General features: G+C 38.5%; 1 protein-coding gene across 1 annotated transcript in view; it reads left to right on the plus strand.

Annotated features, from left to right (window-relative positions):
* Positions 1-6,317: 6,317 nt before the first annotated feature.
* Positions 6,318-19,829, plus strand: part of sntb1 (syntrophin, basic 1) — a 49,440-nt gene continuing 35,928 nt past the window's right edge. The window contains exon 1 of the mRNA XM_059340144.1: positions 6,318-7,297. Coding sequence (XP_059196127.1) covers positions 6,751-7,297 — 547 coding nt within the window. The 5' untranslated portion in view covers positions 6,318-6,750. The remainder of the gene's footprint in view (positions 7,298-19,829) is intronic.

Here is a 19,829-nt window from a genome sequence, read left to right on the forward strand (position 1 = left end):
TTACATGAAGCAAATTATGATTTTTAGCATCATTTCTGCTAATAAAGCTCATAAAGAACTGTTTTATAGTACTTCCTGGTGTCACTAGTCATTTTTTTTTGTGTCACAGTATAATTACAGATCCAAAACAACACTTACTCAAACCACAGAGAGCATGTGTGGCCAACTCAAGAACAAAAAGGAAGTTCATTTCTAAATCAAGCCAGCAACTTATTTGCAAAGTCTCTGCTCTTAAAGGGTTAAGCAGTGTCACTTCTGTGCCACTGAAATGAAGTGAATCACTCCACAAATATTTTCTCTTCTGTGAAACGTCTGTTTGTGTTTTTACATTTCAAATAGAGTGGAAAGAAGCATGAATGTGCCTGCAATTTTAACTCCACACTTTACTTGATGAATCAAGAATGTAACAAAGGGATTTAATATTAAATTGCAAAGTGTTTAGCCTGCAGAAAGATGCAAATATTGATATATGCAAAATAAAAAAGAACTTCCTCTTTGCGGCCAGCAGTCTCCTCTCTAAAAAGCAGTTCCTGTGTCCTGATGTCTTTATTCCATTAACATGTCTAAAATGTCTATAAGACCTACGTGACCAGCTTTTGCCACCAGTGTCTTGAAATGTTAGTACCTTGAGCTCATAAATGGAAATTAATTTCAGGAACTTTAACAATGCCAGCAGCAGTAGCAGCCTTAGGTGCTGCCAAACCAGTGGAGTCCTGAGGTCCTTGTATGTGGCTTTGCACTGTTAGACTCAAATCTAACACATATATATATATATTAAGTATAAGTATTGTTGATTATTTCTCTGTGTATGAGTCAGGTAATATTTTAGTATCTCATGAAGTCTCATTTCCTCTCCATTTCTTTATTTATACTTTGAGTACAAGATAGTAGGCACCTTTTTCCTGCATAAATGCTTGCTAAAAAGATTATTGCATTATTTTAAAAAAGGCTTAGACCTGGCATGTTATTGCAATAGCTGACGAATGGCACCTTTACATATTTTTATGGCCAGTGACAGCCATGGTCAGAGGCATTATGCGGTCAGGTCATCCATCCGTTTGTCCCATTCTTGTGAACATGATTAGTGAGTGATACGTCAGGGAATTTGCTCAGTTTTGGCATAAATGTCCAGAGGTCAAAGTTCAAGGTCCCTGGGACTTCACAAAATATGTTAATAGCCATAATTCAGGAATTCAAATCATGACACAATTTAAATAAAATTTCATCTGGTATGATGAAGAGATGCCATTTTAGATCCAAAGGTCAAAGGTCAGCAACATCATAATGTTTAGCAACACTTTTATGGCCATTAATCAATATGTCAATATGTGCTGTGTGTGAGTCTGAGTGTGTGTTTGTGTACGTGCATGACTAAATGCGTGTGTGTGCATGTTTGTGTATGTATACTTACAGATGTGTATGTGGGGGAGGGAGGGGTGGGTTTTGTCATTTTTATTGTCTGTTTTTATTCTTATTTTTTGTAAAGCTGTAAAGCACTTTGTGTTGCATTTTTTTGTATGAAAAGCGCTATATAAATAAAGTTTGATTTGATTTGATTTGATTATTCAGTGCCATAACTCAGCAACAGAAGGGGGGGGGGGATTTGGTCGGATACTGATTTGATGGCACTAATCTTTGGTGCCCACCTTGAAACTGTAGTGATTAGATCTTCTGAGCTGCCTGGTTGAAGATGTGTGTGAAGCATCAATTTATTTTAGCTTTTTGAAGCTTCTTTGAAGCAGCATCCAAATTTTAAGCACTGTCTAATGTTATGGCTCCCTAAGTCTAGACAGACATGGATGAAAAGTGGAATCTGGCTGGTTGGTGGAGGCAAACAAGCGTGAGGCAGTAAGTCTTGTTTTTCCTGTTGTCAGTCTCCCAGTCACTAATGCTTTCATTTCCCTGTCATTCTCTCCCGGTCCTGCGTTACGCACGATTAACCCATAAGAACCCAGACCCACTTATCCTTGAAAGAAAATTATGGGGGGTCTACCACAGACCAAGTGGACCACATAGAACACATTTCTGACGTTTTTTTTAATTCTACCCCTAAATGTCAAAGATCTGTGATGTGACATATAACTTACATTGGGCGTTTATGGTATTTATTATTATGATATTTCTGACACCTTTTCTGCTTACAGAAACACAAATTTGCCTTTTTCTCTGCATCTCCACAACATATATTAAAATCGTGACATTAATAGTGCTGTTAAACAACAAATCATTTTTCAGATTTGTTTTTAAGTAACAAAATAAAAATAAATCAGTAATAAATAAAAACATATAACAAACTCTAATAGGGTTAAATGCAATACATGACACCCTATTAACAGATTAGAATTGTTAAATGGGTTTAAACTAGTTAGCCTAGAAACAAAAAATAAGATTTTTGAAATTTGCTACTTTTTCCACATTTCTGTTTCCGGTCACAGCCACATTTTGGAGAAGTTACTTCTTATCACAGTCACATGACCACCACACCAGGGTGTGGAATAGGCCTTGCTTAGAGATTTAATGAGTTTATCTCAAGCATAAAGCTGTATATGGGAGATTCTAGTACATTTAAAGTGTTTGTTACACCCGTGTCACCATTGGTTCTTATGGGTTAATCTCCACCTGACCTCCACACTGATCTACACACCTCTCACCAGCTCCCCACTGAATCTACCTGCCACGTCTGTTGTGCACTCTGTCTATAGTCCAATTTGACACCTGTTGACATTGGCTGTACTTTTTAGACTTCTTGGCTACTTCTCTGTTTGCTTTTTGGTTTTTCCTGTCCTAACTTGAACTCTGCTTTGAACCATCAGTGCTGTAAACCTAATGTTGTCTGTGAGTCAATGAGCCAAACAGCATAACTGAGATCATATATTTTCTTATATTTCAACATGGAATTCAAAGTTGAAGGGAAATGTGAGAAATTAGCAAAAGAAAAGATGTGAAGATGATGGGGAGTCAAGAGAACGAAGGACATGTGAAGGACAGAGGCAGAAGGTTTAAGTGAGGAAGTGAAATTTATGGACGGGAAGAGAAGATGTTCAAGCAGTCTCGACTAAGACAGGTGATCTACCTTTTTCTTCCTACACAACAGCTATAAAACGGACTGATGCTCCATCACTCAAAAATCCAAATAACTACATTTTGCTCTGAGAAAAATCAACAGTCTAGTTTGGCTTCTGAGGACATTTTTCTGTCTCCATTATGTTGCAATGCTGCATTCATTACAACACACCTGTCACATTCAGCCCCATTCAGTTTTATCCCCTCCAATATTGTTCAGTTGATATAAAACTGCATGTGCTTCACAAATGTTTCATATCAACACAGATCTTGATAATCAACCTCTGGAGATGAGGCAGTTGTTTTAAAAAAAGATGTTTGAATGTGGCTATTCCACACTGCAAAAAAAGAAAAGTTGGGTGAACTCAAAATTTCAAGGCAACAAACTTCGATAAAATTTTAAGTTGGACAATAAAACTAAATATTTTAAGTTTTGTTTTCGAGTTTGCTCAACTCTGAATTTCTCTGGCACGATTGCAACGTTGCTATGAATGTCAGCTAATGTTGTGACCACAATTTTGAGTTAGCATTGATGCGCTAATGGACACTAATGTAATGTAACAAGCAGCGCTGCTAGCATCAGTTAGTCGCTAGCATCAGTTAGCCGCTAGCTTTCGCTAATGACCAAATTTCACAACAAAGAAATAAGAGTTAGCAGAACTATTGTCCCTTGTTTTGAACCCCAACTTAAAGATATAAGTAATAACAACTTGTTTTTGAGCAGACAACTGGCTTCCTTTGTTGTGCTAACTTACATTATTGCCCTAAATGTCAGTAATTTATATTTCCAAGTTTTACCAAATTAAATCACTGTTTTAGGCCAAAAAATACAAGTTGGCTTTTTTGCAGTGCACTGACTGACAATGGATGGCAGTAAGGCAAAAAGAACTGCAGCACTGCATTGAGAAAGGCAGGAAAGTGAAAGTGCAAGCAAAAGGTGGATGTAAACCATGCAGAAATAACCAGTTTTGCAAATGATCGTTATGAGGAAGGAAATGCACTCAATATGTTTATGAGTCTTCACAGTCACACAGTGCATTTTAGTAAGAAACACTGAATGTAGAGATCTCTCCTAAAACATCAAAAAATATGATATTGCAGAACTTGGAATATTATTTTAGCCTTATCTCAGAAAACTGACATGTCCTAAATGTGTTGCAGTGCTCTTGAGCATGGCACTTCACTCTCTTCATTACAGAAAACCAGTTGATAGACAATGTGTGATTGTGTGCTTTAGTGTAATCATAACTCTCTGCAGCTGCTCCCTGTTGCATTGAAAAAACACACAAAGTGTGTAGTCAACCTGCTGACTGAGGATTAAAAAAAGATTCATTAACAACCTTTAAATACCATCACCTTTAATAAGATTGCATTCTCTGTTTGTTTGTTTTGAAGGTCATTACCACAACAAAGAATGTGCATTTCATCTGATAGCTCATTTGCATATAAAAGTAAAAAATCAATTGTAGCTCCTACACCTCATTAAGCCAAAGTATTCTTAGTATTTCTGTTTCAGTCTCTTTCTCAAAATAAATCTCCTCTTTGGTGCAGCTCAGTAGTAATGATCCATTAGAGGGCGGGCAAGTGAGGAAGCTTGACTCCTTTATTGTACAGCATGCCTATATTATATATTCCTGTGATTACATAATTTGATTAATTATGACACATACTGAAATGTACAGTATTCAATCACAAGATAATTCCCTTATTCCTCATAATAATCATATATATATATTTATATATATAACCCCTAATGTAAGTTCTCAACATTAGATTTTGTTTTATTCATTATATTAAACTAATAATAATAATAATAATAATAATAATAATAATGAACTGGTGATTCTAAAGTGTGTTGGGGCCCTAGGCAAAAAACATTTTTCTATTTACATTCATATTCATTTTTTCAAAATGTAAAAATAAATAAGATAGATAGATAGATAGATAACTTTATTCATCCCCGAAGGGAAATTCGGTTGTCACAGCAGTCCGGTATTCAAGTACAATAAAATACAATAGAATAAAATACTGAGGTAGCATAAATAAAAACAACAATAGAAAAAAAAACACAGAATAGAACAAGGACACTTAAGAAGTTAAAAAAAAGAAAGAAAAAAAAACATTAAAAGAGAACAATAAAAACCTAAATAAATTACTCAATAACTTCAACACTGTCAGCTTGTAAATAACCCACATTAAAAGGCCAGTGATTGATTCTGCAGATGCTGTTATGTGCAAAAATCCTTTTAAAATTTACACTACAGAAAAAAAAATACTTGACTGAACAAGTTGGCAATATAATATAAATATGTAGAACAATAAAGCACTGAAATAACAAAATATAATATATCTTAACACTGAATAGTCTTCTGAGGGAACTAAATCCACATAATAGTGGTTTTAACGTTAGACCAGGACAGATAATAACCCTCACAGCAATCAATTTAAAGTGTCACCAGTAGGTGTCGTAGCTACATTGCTGATAGCCCACTGTGATGGATGCCGTGCTTCAGAGTGATGCCTGTTAAAAGAAAGAGCATATTTATAGAACTAAGTGTTGTTACATCAAAGAAGATTGAACTTCTCTGCACTTGAAGTCCTCATTGAAGTCCCAGCAGCTGCCTGGTTAGTGTTTTTTCCTGATCATGTCCTGGATGATGAATCACTGAAGCTGCATCTTTTTGTCTCCATCTTCTCTTCTGCAACCCTGTCAGTCACTCAGAGGGATCCAACCCGGGTCACTGTCAAACAGCGGCCCCCTGCATTGTAGTGATAACACGAGTTGCACCCTCACAGTCTGAGTTCACTAATCTGAACCATCACAAGCCGGCAGGATTGACAGGACATGTGGATGTCTTTTGGAATAATAATAATAATAATAATAGGGATGGAGAGAAAAACCTCAGAGGGGGGTCTCTCCATGTCAGAGCTTCCTAACAAAACACTCTCTTTCTCTCTGGCTCACTTTGAAACATCAAAACAGGCACAGGCGCATTCCTGTATGCGCGTCACCGCTCTGCAACGTGAACGCGCTCCGCAGAGTGGGTCTCACGGGGAATATGAATACTGGAAACTCAGTTTAAGTCATATTTGACATTTATTTAAGGACATTCTGTAAAACACCCACCCTAATAAAAATTACCAATTTCCTGTCGTTTCTTCATCCCCACGTGACCTAATGACTCACAAAACCCCAATTATGGTTTTATTCATATAATAGATGTTAATAATTTCCTTTAAGGTCTATATACATCCATATATTCTGAAATCACAGCAGATATATTGATACTTCTATCAACTTGATTTCAGAAAATGCATAAATGTAGCCGACTGTTCTCTTTTTTTTGTAAGATTGTTGTTTATTCTTGTGTAACTCTGCATCAAGTGTCTCAAAGGTTCAGGGGAAATGATGACCACATTTTGTGCATGCAGGATCTGGAGATGGGATCGGCTGACGGCGGGGGGAGCAAACTCCACCCAGTAGATAGGATCTCTGGCAGGCGGAGCGGGGAGCAGCTTGCGCCGAAAGGGCTCGGGCTGGTTGGTCGGGACTCCTGACAAGTCCCGCAGAAAACTTCAGAGGGGCAAAGTCCAGCCAGAGTGTGAGGGAGACGGAGTGGAAGTTAATGTGTGAGAGCGTGCTGCTGGGAACTAAATCACATGTCAGTCTAAAGAAATGCTCCAAAGATGGCGGTGGTAATATCGACGGGAGTTTCAGGTGCCTCCGGAGTGCATAAAAGTGGATTTTTGGAGGTTTTGGTGCGGGAGCGGTGGCACAAAGTTTTGGTCAACTTGAACGAGGAAGCGCTCACGTTAAGTTGCGAGGAGAGCTGCGTTAACGACAGCGTGGACGACAGTGTCAACTCCAACGGCGTTACCAACGGATCTTACCTTGACAACAACAACGCCAACTCCAACAACGGCCCCCAAACTGTGCGCACCGCGTTCACGGACCTGCCGGAGAGAGTGCCCGAGGCGATCGCCAACAGAAAGCGGTGCGTCAAGGTGGCCAAGCAGGAGATCGGGGGACTAGGGATCAGCATCAAAGGAGGGAAGGAGAACAAAATGCCCATCCTCATCAGTAAGATTTTCAAGGGGCTCGCAGCGGACCAGACCCAGGCTCTGTACGTTGGGGACGCCATCCTGTCCGTGAACGGCATGAACCTGCGGGACGCGACGCACGACGAGGCTGTGCAGGCGCTGAAACGGGCCGGGAAAGAGGTGACACTGGAAGGTAGGCAGGCTGGTGTGTGAGAGGATGATGAGACTGTACCAGAAGGTGAAGGAGGATGTGTGGATGAGTGAATCCCAAACTTTTTTCATACAACATGCATGCACATTCATTTTATAAACTCCTGCAAGATAAGGCCTTATTTGTGTTTGTATCGTTTCCTTAAAAAAGGATGTACAGCACAGCATACCTGTGATTAATTTTAGATCTTCAGTTTCAGCCTAATTTTTATGGAGACCCACTATAACCAGACACAAAGATCCCTAAGGGGACTCTGGACCTTGACATGCATGGGAACCTCATCCTTCAGGGAGGGAAACATGTCGTGTCAGGCTCAGAGTTTCTCATCCCTCATGGCATCCTATTTCCCAGACTGATGTTGGGCTGTTTTATGCATGTCAACCAAGCAGGTCAGTAGTCCTCAGGACACAGAGTAAGTTTCAAATTCTACCTACCAGTTGATTGCATTCACTTTGCGTCCTCGGGTGCAAATAAGTCCCTGATCAGAGGAACAGAATAAAAAGCAGCAAGGCTGAGTGTTGAAGCCTGGGAATGAAAGCCTCTGCTGCAGATGTGATTTACTTTCCATTAAAGAGAGCAAGTATTGGTTAATAGCAGGAGCGAAGAAGGAAAAGGTGGTGTTTTTTATTGCACCAGCCTGTATTATTCATATGGAATTTCCTAGTCTGTTTGCTGTTAATTCACAAAGTCACAATTTGCTCTTAACAAACAGTTTCAAGGGTAAAAACTTGAAGGGAAACTTTTCTTCTCTGCAGATGTATTAAATTTACAGCAGGGGAGAGGAAGACACTTTGCTTCATCATGTATGTGGTGCAACTTTGCTGCACACCTTCCAAACTTGGGAAACAGGTGATGAACTTGCTGCCTTCTACACCAAGGAACAGTTCAGATTTCTAAGGAAACAGTTCTTATGCAACCAGAGGTGCCATGGGAGAGCCATGCACGGTCAGACCCGTATCACCCCTCTTCCCCTCACGCTCAAACAAACCCAGCTACATTTTCTCTCAAGTGTCTCTCAGACGCTCGCTTTGCTTTCAACTCACTCACATGAGCTCTGCAGCTACATTGCTGTTGTGGAGTTGTTTTTAGCCAAAAGTGAAGATGAAAATTAGGCTGACGATGGCAGGCAGATTCCACTCTGAAGGATGAGCATAATTTTACCCCCTTAACATGCACACACACACACATGCACACACACAAGCATGCAAGGACAAATACACACATTCACACACACCGGAAAATGTAGCACACAAGTGTCCACTTCTGAGTTTTTTTATTCCTGTTCCTGTGAGGACTCTTGCACCCAAGATAGTAAGAACAAAGTCTCTCTCTCTCTCTCTCTCTCTCTCTCTCTCTCTCTCTCTCTCTCTCTCTCTCTCTCTCACATACACATACATATATACACATGGCGACAATCCTTCCCAGGGGGACACAGGGGCTATACTGCAGAGGAAAAAGCAGGTCCCAGCTGAAAACTTACTAAGATAAGAAAGGACAGAGGGGATGGAGCAGGCGAGGAGGAAGGGGGAGAAAGAGAGAGCGAGATGGGAGGGGGGGATGGAGCTGAAATGTGAATTTAATGGGGAAAGTGCTGAGAGGGAGAGAGATACTAAGAGACTGAACAGAAGGAGAGCTAACGAGGGAGGCCAAGAGGGTGATATGAAGATGACAGCGAGGGTTAACATAAGGGTAACAGAGAGGCAGAAGTTCACCACAACTGCAGTTTAACGGAGATAATGTGCATTTGGGAAAGCAGCGAAACATAGAGGAATAGTTCTGAGGGACAAAGTGCGTTTTCAAGAGGTTTTTATGGATCTTTAGGTCATGAAAGGCTCTTAATAAGTAACCCAGCAGGTTCATTTCATTTTATTTCAAATAAAAATGCCTTAAAAGGAACAATTTTTTCCTCTTTTTTATTTCTGAGTGTAAGCCACCTTCTTAGATGAAGAAGTCTGTGTTATAAGATCAGGAGGAAACATCTGATTCAACTGTGAGGAGAGATAGAACATGTCTCATGGGAGAGGAGTGTGCGTCTGTGTGTGTGTGTACAGTGCAGTGCATTTTTGTGCATTTTGTGAGTGTGTATGCCAGAGAGCTTGTATGAGTGTGTTTGTATTCTGTGTGTTTTACTGTAGCCCTGACAAGCCATCTTGGAAACTCATTAGGAAGATGGAGAACAGATTCAGCTAAAATAAGCAGCGACCACTCACTCCAGCATGATGCATGCTTTAAGAAGGCAGCAGATTGACCCAGTGGTTAAATACTGAGAGGACCACGGTTCAAGGAGCCAATGTTGGAGAATATCCGCTTTGTTAAAGTGTCTCCTGAGCGAGACGCCGGCTCTCTGTTAGCTCTGTTCTGTGGCTCAGCAGGCGGTCTGACAAGTCAAAAGTGGGTATCCCTTTGGGGATCAATCACAGTTGTGCAGCTGTGCCACAAAGCTCAGAGTAACAGCAGCCAGTGCCATCATGCAGGTCCAATGTAGATCTGGCTATGCACAAATGATGCCTTCAGTTTCATATTACATTTAATAATAAAGTTAAGACAGCTTGTGTGTTCTGCTGCTGCCTGTAGCTGACAGCAGCATGGGTGGTTGGATTGATGACGGATTAACTCAGCAAACTAATGACACATTTGGACAACTTGGACAAAATGCAGATTTTTATTGCCAAATAACAGTTTTCAGTGTTAGTGCAAAAACAATGCTCCTATTAAACTTGCCAGTAAGGCTGCTGGTGTTTCAGTTTAATGAGTGTCCTTGTTAACTGGTGAGTTTCAACCAGTTGCTTGTAGTAACTTTTGTAAATGGTTGACTTAGATATTAAATACAGATGAGCATGTTTTTAAAATTATTTCATGCAAAATTGAAGGCATTTGAGCAACCTAGACACATTTGACTGAGTTACCTGTTAGCACGTAGTTAACAGTTAACATGTAAGTCCAAAACACAGACACTATTGTACATGTTCAGTTTGTGATGCCAACCAAATGATGTTTACTTTGTGGTCATTAGGTTTCCTTAGTTAGAGCATCTAATGTACATGGTCGCCCATAAAGTTGTAATAATTTTGTTTTCAGACACAGACCTCTGTTAATTGTGGTTTCATTAGGGCCTCGGGGCAATCGCACCAAGCACTGGTCCCATACAGCAATAGCTGTAGGGACCAGTGGTAGGGAACAGTAGTTGGTAGGGAACCTTTGGATTTCTTCTTCTTCCTCTTCCGGACGCAATTTCGTCCCGCTACTAGTCCTACAACTTGAAGAGTTGCAGGACAAATTAGATATCAAAACGTGCGGTTTGATCGGGATCGGTGTGCTATTACTTTTCTCTACAGAATACGAATTTTAAAAACTGCCCAAAATTTTGCATTGAAACGAATGGGACGGCCGACAAAAAACGAGCGAAAAAGAACAACAATTGGAGATTTTTAAATGTCTACTTCTCCGGCAATATTTCACCTAGAGACTCCATTTAAACTTTAAACAGTAGACACACGTCTTGTGTATCGGTGTATTAATCCACGTTTCGATAGGTCATATAGTTTTTTATTAATCCCTGTTCAATGACCATGATCATTTTTGGAGAAATTCTGAGATTATAATGGGTGTGTATTGCACGGAATGTTCGTGTCACAGTGTGTGAAATCATCGCCAGAGTGTAGAGGGAGAGAAAAAACTGTCAAAAAATTCATTTGAAAACTGCACTCCAGGCTGCAAATTCCACTCTACAGAAAAATGTATACATAGAAACATAGGAAAATTTGTCTTCTCACTCACTTTTTGAGCAGACAACTGGCTTCCTTTGTTGTGCTAACTTACATTATTGTCCTAAATGTCAGTAATTTATATTTCCAAGTTTTACCAAATTAAATCACTGTTTTAGGCCAAAATAAGTTGGCTTTTTTGCAGTGTAATGGCCAGTTGTGTGGAAGCGAGAAAGCATGCAAGATTGGAACTCTCAAAAAGACACTTCACATGCCTTGTCTCCTGATATCAATGCCTCATAAAAAACCTGCGAGATGTTCTGGATGGCAACATCCGCTTGACCAGCCGTTGGTAAACAACTTAATTAATCCCTGGTGCAGGAATGAGATGATTTTACTGGTTTTCTTCGTGGCTGCAAGCGGCGGTCAAACAAGGTTAACTGCTCTTAATGTTCACAGCTGTCTCCGTTCTGTCCTCGTTGCACTGTTTTGTTTTCCTCCCATTGTGTTCATTTTTGGATTGTTGTTTTATGCAATGATGATTGAAAATTCAGTCCAAGCATGGGGTGTTAAGTTTATTTTTCCCTCAGCACGAAGAGCAATTTGGTTAAGTTAAAAAGAGATGAGAACGATTGCATTGGAGAATTGTGGAGCTCAATTCACTTGTGTTTTTAATTAAAACTAGTGTCTTGCATGTAAAAATTATTTCCAAATTTAGATTGCAGTGTTTTAGAGCCAGACGGAGATATAGATGATGTCTACCTCACACAGGGAGAGATCTGATGATAAATTTAGAACATCTATGTATTATGCTGCTGTACCCAAGGCTGGCTTGCTGCTCAGAGGCTAAATTAATTTTCACTGACCAAAGAGTAGCAGGTTATCTAAGTAAGAAGTGGTGTTGAGAATACTATTATATTTTCTTATTTAAGGTGTAAATGAAGTTTTCTGCATTTTTTCACAGTTGCCTGTAATGCTGTAAATAGCTGTATGTATGATATGAACTTATTTAGCTTTTTCCCCTTTGAGGGAAAGGGCTTAGACAAAAAGCCTGCTGGGTAGTGTAGTAAATAACAGATTTTCATATGTAAATACACTGTAAAAAAAGATAAACAATAGCTACTCAATAAAATTGTGGCAACAGATTGCATGCAATATTATTAATTAAATCTAACTACGTTACAAGTTGAGTTAATAACTTAAGGAAGTGCCTGTCAATTAAAAACGGACTAATTATATTGTGTTGGATTCATTCAAAATTCTCTTGATTTAGAATTACATGCATATAAAGATTATATTTAATGTGATCAAAATAAGTAGATTCTATCTCAAACATTTTTATATTAAAGTTACTTAACAAACTGCTTCAAAATCAAGGACGCATTTATATTTAATACATTTTATCAAATATATTAAGTAAAATTAAATGACTACATAATGACTTATTACAGTGTAGTATACAAGAAATTTGTATGCATTAAAGACAAACAAAATGTGTTATTGGTGGACTCCCCATCCAATGAAACTCTCCAACTCACTCTTTTTATTTCAATTGGCGTCAACTACAGGACCTCATTGAAGTATTGGAGATAATTTTGTTACTAGATATATATAGTAAAGGATAAATATGATGGGAGAAAACACTCCAGGTTGAAACTGAGAGTATTCAGGCTGTTCTCTTGAAAGGTTAGTAGTTGTTAGTACAAAAAGTAATGCACTGGAACTCGTAGCTATTCCACCAAATCACAGATGAAACTACATCCAGTAGTTATTTTTTGCTTTCATCCTGTTCTTTTCTCCGAACCTTAACCAAGTGGTTCTGTCTCACAACATTAACATGTTTTAAAAAGCCACCTTTAATAGAACTGTCATATTTTGATGGATATCATATGACCAGGGTGTTTTTATAAGAAAGTGAGAAAAACCATTAATGAGAATACGTTGGGTAGTTCCCCCCTGTAACGAAAATACACCACCCCCACCATCAAACTATAATACTATAAGGGAGCATTAAGACAAACCCAAAAAAAGCCTTAACATGAAAGCAGAAGAAAAAGAGAACTGAAAGTCAAAATACAATAAAGAACATCTGCCACATTTTAGCAGACAGGAAATGAGTCAGTGTCCTGTAAGCTCCCCTGTTGATCCCCTAACAAGCCGTACCTGTCATCACCTGACATCTGGATGAGTATGTGTGTGTGAGTGTGCTGCTGTCAGCAGTGTGATTCAGGCTGTGTGTGTGTGTGTACACTGCAAAAAAAGAAAAGTTGGGTGAACTCAAAATTTCAAGGCAACAAACTTCGATAAAATTTTATGTTGGACAGTTAAACTAAATATTTTAAGTTTTGCTTTTGAGTTTTCTCAACTCTGAATTCAGATTTATGTCAACTCAACTGTAAGTTGTATTAACTTATAATTTTACATTATAAGTTATAATAACGTTTAACCCTTACTTCTGCTAACTTCTGCAATGTGCTGAATTGGCACAATTGAAACGCCGCTATGAAATGTCAGCTAATGTTGCGACAATTAAACTAAATATTTTAAGTTTTGTTTTTGAGTTTGCTCAACTCTGAATTTCTCTGGCACGATTTAACGCCACTATGAAATGTCAGCTAATGTTGCGACCACAATTTTGAGTTAGCATTGATACGCTAATGGCTACTCTTGTAGCTGTAACAAGCTGCGCCGCTAGCATCAGTTAGCCGCTAGCATCAGTTAGCCGCTAGCTTTCGCTAATGACCGAATTTCACGGCTTTCCTGCATTTCACAACAAAGAAATAAGAGTTAGCAGAACTATTGTCCCTTGTTGTGAACCCCAACTTAAAGATATAAGTAACAACAACTCACAAACTTGTTTTTGAGCAGACAACTGGCTTCCTTTGTTGTGCTAACTTACATTATTGCCCTAAATGTCAATAATTTATATTTCCAAGTTTTACCAACTTAAATCACTGTTTTAGGCCAAAAAATACAAGCTGGCTTTTTTGCAGTGTAGGAGCTTGTGTAGATGCATGTGTGTAATCAAGTTTAGTCATCCGCAGTGTAGTCTAGACTGATGCTACAGTCAATATACAGTATGTGTGTGTGTGTGTGTGTGTGTGTGTGTGTGTGTGAGGGGGAGAGATTAAGAAAGAGAGAGAGAGTCAATGTGTCTACCAGCTGCCTGTGTATGTCATTAGAGAAACTATCATCTCCTCTGCTACTGTTTGTGGAGTATGAATCAGAGCGGATGATGGTGATGATAATAACAACAACCACTATAGCGTTGCTGTAGTGTTCTTTGTGGTGAAGATAATAGATTGAATCATTCATTCAGTGTTTATAGAGCCAACACAAACGCTGAGTCAGAAAGTTGAAGCCTATCTGTTGTTCCTGTAGGCTTTGTTTGAAAAAGACAGAAACTCCTTTCCCCTCCAGGTGTTAGCAGTGTGTTTTTGCACATTGTGTGTTTTTTATCCTGGTGTTCAGTGATGGTCCTCATAAAACTGAACTCTATGGTGGCTAAATACATCACTTTTAATGCTTAATTTGGCAATTTGAAAAAAATGGTTCAACAGGGTTACCAAAAATGGCTCATATTAAGAAAGTTTAACTGACTTCTGTGGAGTCTGTGTCACTGTAGATGAGTCAACAGCTTACTGTAAAAGCTAACTAAGCTTTACATATTCTGTGGTTGGTGTTTTAAGGAAGTGTGGTGGTTAATTTTCTGTTTATGGAAATAGAACATGTAAAACACAGCTCAGTGGTCTAAAGATTGACTATGATAAGGGTAATAAATTGTTACTGCTTTCACTTTTACCACTTTACCAGAGGAAATAATTTTATGCTGACATCCTTCAGTTATAAGAAATAATTGCATTGTCTACGTTAGTTCTTAGTCTTGAGCAAATATTGAGGTATTGCCTGATAGATTTGTGTCAAGTTCAAATATAGACAAGCGCTCAAAATGTTTGACAACATGTACAGTCAGTTTTGGTCATATAAGAAGAAGAAAGAAAAAAAAAGGCTTTTCAATTTTAGCCAACAACTGTTGGATCAGACTCTAAACATGTTTTTGCTATGAAGTCGGGCATTTTCATACGGGGGTCAATAAGGTTTGACTCTGTTTTGGAGCCAGCCTCAATTGGTTAGTTGAGAATCTGCAGTTTTTTCATTGAATTTTTTAATTTCCTTCTTTTTCAGCCCCAGAGTTTGCTGCTTGGCAGTGCCTATTATTCAGAGGTTTTGCAAAAAGTCAATTGAAAGCCACTTTGGACAAGACCATCAACTAAATGAGTGTAATGTGATAAATTAATGCTTTTTAGCCCTACATATATCACTAACAAATAAAGTTAAACCTCAGCACTTCCTGAGAATATTTGGGATGCACAGCATATTAGAAAGAAAAATATTGTCTCGTGTAATGGAGATGTCACATTTAATGTGTCTTTCTGAATACAGTGTGATGTGAACATCTACTAAATTTGCATCTTTCAGTTCGCTTTCTTTGCACAGAATCCAGTTCACTTGTATATCTGCATACACGTCATACACTACTGAGACTAATGTTTCTATATTCAGATCATCGTGACCTTTATACAGCCAGAACCATTTTTTTCAATAATGTTCAATTCTTAATGCAAAGCAAGACTCATTGCTATTATTTTCTAAATATCATGTCTGCTTACTTCTGCTATCTCTGTAATATATTTTGGAATTTTGCACTGTAGCAAGAGTCTAAATCATATCATTGTTTTCTTTCTTCTCGAGATACTTACCTCTTCCTTTTCTCCACTTGTTGAAAGTCATTTCTGTTTTGTCAAATTCCCTCTATAAGAAGGGCCTCCACCTTAGTGAATGTTCATTGTTCTGTTAAGGCGATATGTGAACTCTTTGAGATATTCGTCCAAATCTTAGAAAAAGATGCCTTGAGGGTGAATTTGTAAAGGCCTTTTGTGCTGCTGTAGTATCCAGCTACCTGCTCAGTGCCGACACGGACTAAAAGCCTTTATTTTGCAATCAGAGCACCTTTTTTCTTGCTTCTTTTTGCCCTGCTCTGTTCCCTTTCCAGCTCCTACCAACGTTAACCATCTACTTTCTCTCCCATATGCTTAATGAGAGGAGGTTTCTTTTTTCCTTTGCTACATTTTCTCACCAAATAAAAATCCTTATTTGAAGCATATGGTAGAAAGTCCAATGACTCCAGACCTCATTAAATACTGTCGAGGACCATTACTTGAAAAAGACATAATGGGACTGATATAGTTATAACACTTATAAAGTGGTTGTGTGTGTGTGTGTGTGTGTGTGTGTGTGTGTGTGATTGTGTGTGTGCGCGCGCGCGCATGTGCATGTGCATGTGTGTGTGGTGTGTGTGTGTGTACATTGTGAATGTGTGTTGTAGATGTAACTGAACACTTGTAAACAATGAGTGAAAAACAATGAGTTGCCTCATTTTGAAACTGTGTAAAAGAATGGGGTGTAGCATAGTTTTAAAATCAGCAAATGTTGTTTTTTTTAAAAAATCATCAATGGAAGTGGCATTTTTTAATAGGTGAGTCGAACAGCTGGTCAGTGGCATCTGCATCATGGCTACTGAAACAAGCCACTGTTTTCTAAATGAAGTGGAGACTGTGAGTACTAACGAAAAAGATTTAGTTCCGTCTCTATGTCAAGTCAAGTCAAAGTTTATTTATAGAGCACATTTAAAAACCACCTCAGTTGACCAAAGTGCTGTATAGTTATTAAAATAGAATAAACCATACACAAATAGGTATAAATAAAAACAATGAAAACAATAAAATACTAAAAACAGTCAAACAGTGAAATAAAATAGAATAAAATAGTAATAAAAACTCAATCCAAAACAGAGTTAGAGATAAAAAAGACAAATAAAAGGGTAAAAAAAAAAGTAAAAAGAAAGCCAAGGATTCTTGCTTCTATGTGCATGCTTTCACTTTGTCCCAAGCATGAGCCAAAAAAAAAAAAGGAAAGTATAATCAGATAGATGGGGAAGGGCAGCCCCTCGTTTGCTTTGACTTATGTAACTGCTGCTTTGAAATGAAGGCCCGAGCAGTGCAAGCCCTATCCTCTCCAAGTTCTTATCGTGCTATTATTGAGGTTATTGTACAGAATTGGCCGTGTTGGTGCCGTAATGGAATAGAAACACGACCCAAGGGAATGTACACACATTTACACACTTCCACTGTAATGATCATACGGACTCCACCCCATTTATTTTCCCCTCCGCTGGAAACAGTTACAGCTCTATTTCTGGGCACAGTGACGCTGGTCAATGAGTTTACATTTCCTCCCTCCAGACTGTCATTGTAAATGTTAACTGGAAACAAATCGTCCACTGAATGTTATGTTTGTGTAACTGCTGCATTTGATTTGCTTTCACTTGAGTCAGTTCAGAAAGTGGATGGTAAATGTATAACCCCAGACTAAGCTGTAACTAATTTTAAAATCAAAATTAATTAGGTTCAACAAGAAAACTCCCCCTCATCTTTGTCCTCGACTGCAACTAATGATCATTTTCATTCATAATTAATTGATGCATCATGTCATGTAAAATAAAGCATTCATCACATCATCCAGCACCAAAGATGACAACTTTATTCTTCCTGTTTTGTCTGAATAAATTTGATTTACAATGGTATTTGACATTTTGTTCGTGATAAATTTCCTAAACAACTAATCAATTATATAAGTTATTAGTTAGATTGTGACATTGATAGTTTCCGTGCTACTTTCCATTCTGTCTTTTTCTTCGTCACACTCCTAAGTAAGTTATGAAGTGAAGCCCTTTGAAGTCTAGAGACAGATTTATGGTCGATACAAGAGGTTAATGGGAGTCCTCGGGAGTCGAAGGTTTTCATTTATCACACATTGTCAGATTTATCCCATTGATAGCACCCCTGCAACAGTAAATGGATGTATTGTGCTAAGGTTGTATCATGCATTCATTATATCCACAATAGCACATGTGTTTATACTGTTTCATCAAGTACAACACAAAATTAAGCTAAACAAATATTTACTAAACTCCTCCCACTCCTCCCAGCGGTCTAAAGCTCCTGTGCTAGTGGTGTAAACACTAACACATCCCCAGAGTGCTGGGCTACCAGTCCTGGCAGCACAGCTAGGTAAACGAATTAGCTGTTAGCAGCAGATAGCAGTAAGTTTTACTTTAACAACAGGTAAAAATCTCTGTCTGTTAGGAAACTCTGTAAATCATCTAGTGATCGCACATCAAAGGGAAAGCCAGAAAATATTTTCCCTAAAAAAAAAAAACAGTTTCACCAAAATCAGTGACAAAGCTGGTGGCTGCTGACAACAGTTACATAGTGTAAGAACAAGCGTAAGCAGTTATTTTAAGGAAAAATAGTTGCACAATGTTGCTTTCATGCTAAGCTGGTTAAAGAAAATAAGACAATAAAAATTGTCACTGATCTGTTGAAAGCAATGACAAAGCTGTGTAGATGAAGCATTACATTGTTAGATTGTCCTCATATAGCAGCTGGCTCTCCATGCATTGTACCACTCAACTGCTTGTTTGTTTGTTTGTTGCTGCAAAGCCTCACCTCAGTGAGTTCACAACTTACCACAAGCTGGTTAATACATCATTTTAAAAGTTTAGTCCGTGACAATGAGTTGTTATGGAAACGGAACACATAAAAATGTTTGTTCCGTTCCTGTGGTCCATTATATTATCACTGGCACAAACACACAGAAGCATAAAAACACATATTTGGGGGATCTGAGGTATTTGCTTCTGCTCCTTTGCAGCTTCATCATTCTTTGCAGCACAGAGGATGATGCAGACATTGTGTATCTTTATAGTTGCATAAGTCTGTCTTTGCTTTTTTTTCCCTTTCTAAATTTAAATCCTTTATGTCTTTGTGTCACGTTAGATGCACAGTTCCTAACAAACATAACCAGACAAGGTGTCATCATCCAACTGTAGCCAATTGGATCTTTTCAAATCATTGAATTGACTTCTATTGCACCTTTTGTTATGATGTATTTTAACAAATGCATCATTATAAAGGTCCTTTAATCTGATCTGACTGTGTGGGTTATATTCTGCTGTGCTTTTTGGATCATGTAGTCTCTGTAGGTCCATTGAGGACACTCTCACATCACCCCTGTCTCTTTCTCTGTGTTATGTGTCAGCCTGTCATCTCTCCTCTACAGGTTGGTGGTTAGGCTTGTTACACAGTCTCATAGGGGTCCATAGTGTTTCTACCAAGAATAGTTCACTTGCTGGATTACAAATGCCACCAGCCATATGCCAATTATACGCGGCTCGTACAGTGGGATATGCCAATTAAACATCCAGGGCATACCGAGAATTCAGAACATTCAGGACATAGAAAGCGTACTGAGCACCGCTTTATCTCTGCCTTTCTATTTCTGTCTTTCACTGAAACGTGTGTCCTGTCTTCTCTTTTCTTCTCCCCGTCTCAAACCTAAAAACACGGGGAATTTAAAATAGTTATCTAGCCTCCAGTGATTGAGTATGACATTTACAAGTACAGCTTTATGTTTCACCGGTTGGGATTGGGGGGGTTTCTGATATATTTGGCAGTATCAGTTGTGACTGTCTTATCAGGAAATATTGGATGCTGTGGGGGAAGGTTCAGTGTTTTCTGGACCATAATTCTCTTGATGCTGCCTGCCTGTAGCAGCAGAGACAAGGTGTGAATCATCAGTGCAGTTAGCAGCATGAATGTATTAAAGCATGCTTTTTTTTCAACAATATTTTTTATTGAAGTTTCAAGTGCATATCAAACTTTATGTCGAATATACAAACATTTTCATTT

This window comes from Centropristis striata, chromosome 8, assembly GCF_030273125.1.
Source record: "Centropristis striata isolate RG_2023a ecotype Rhode Island chromosome 8, C.striata_1.0, whole genome shotgun sequence".
Classification (NCBI taxonomy): domain Eukaryota; kingdom Metazoa; phylum Chordata; class Actinopteri; order Perciformes; family Serranidae; genus Centropristis; species Centropristis striata.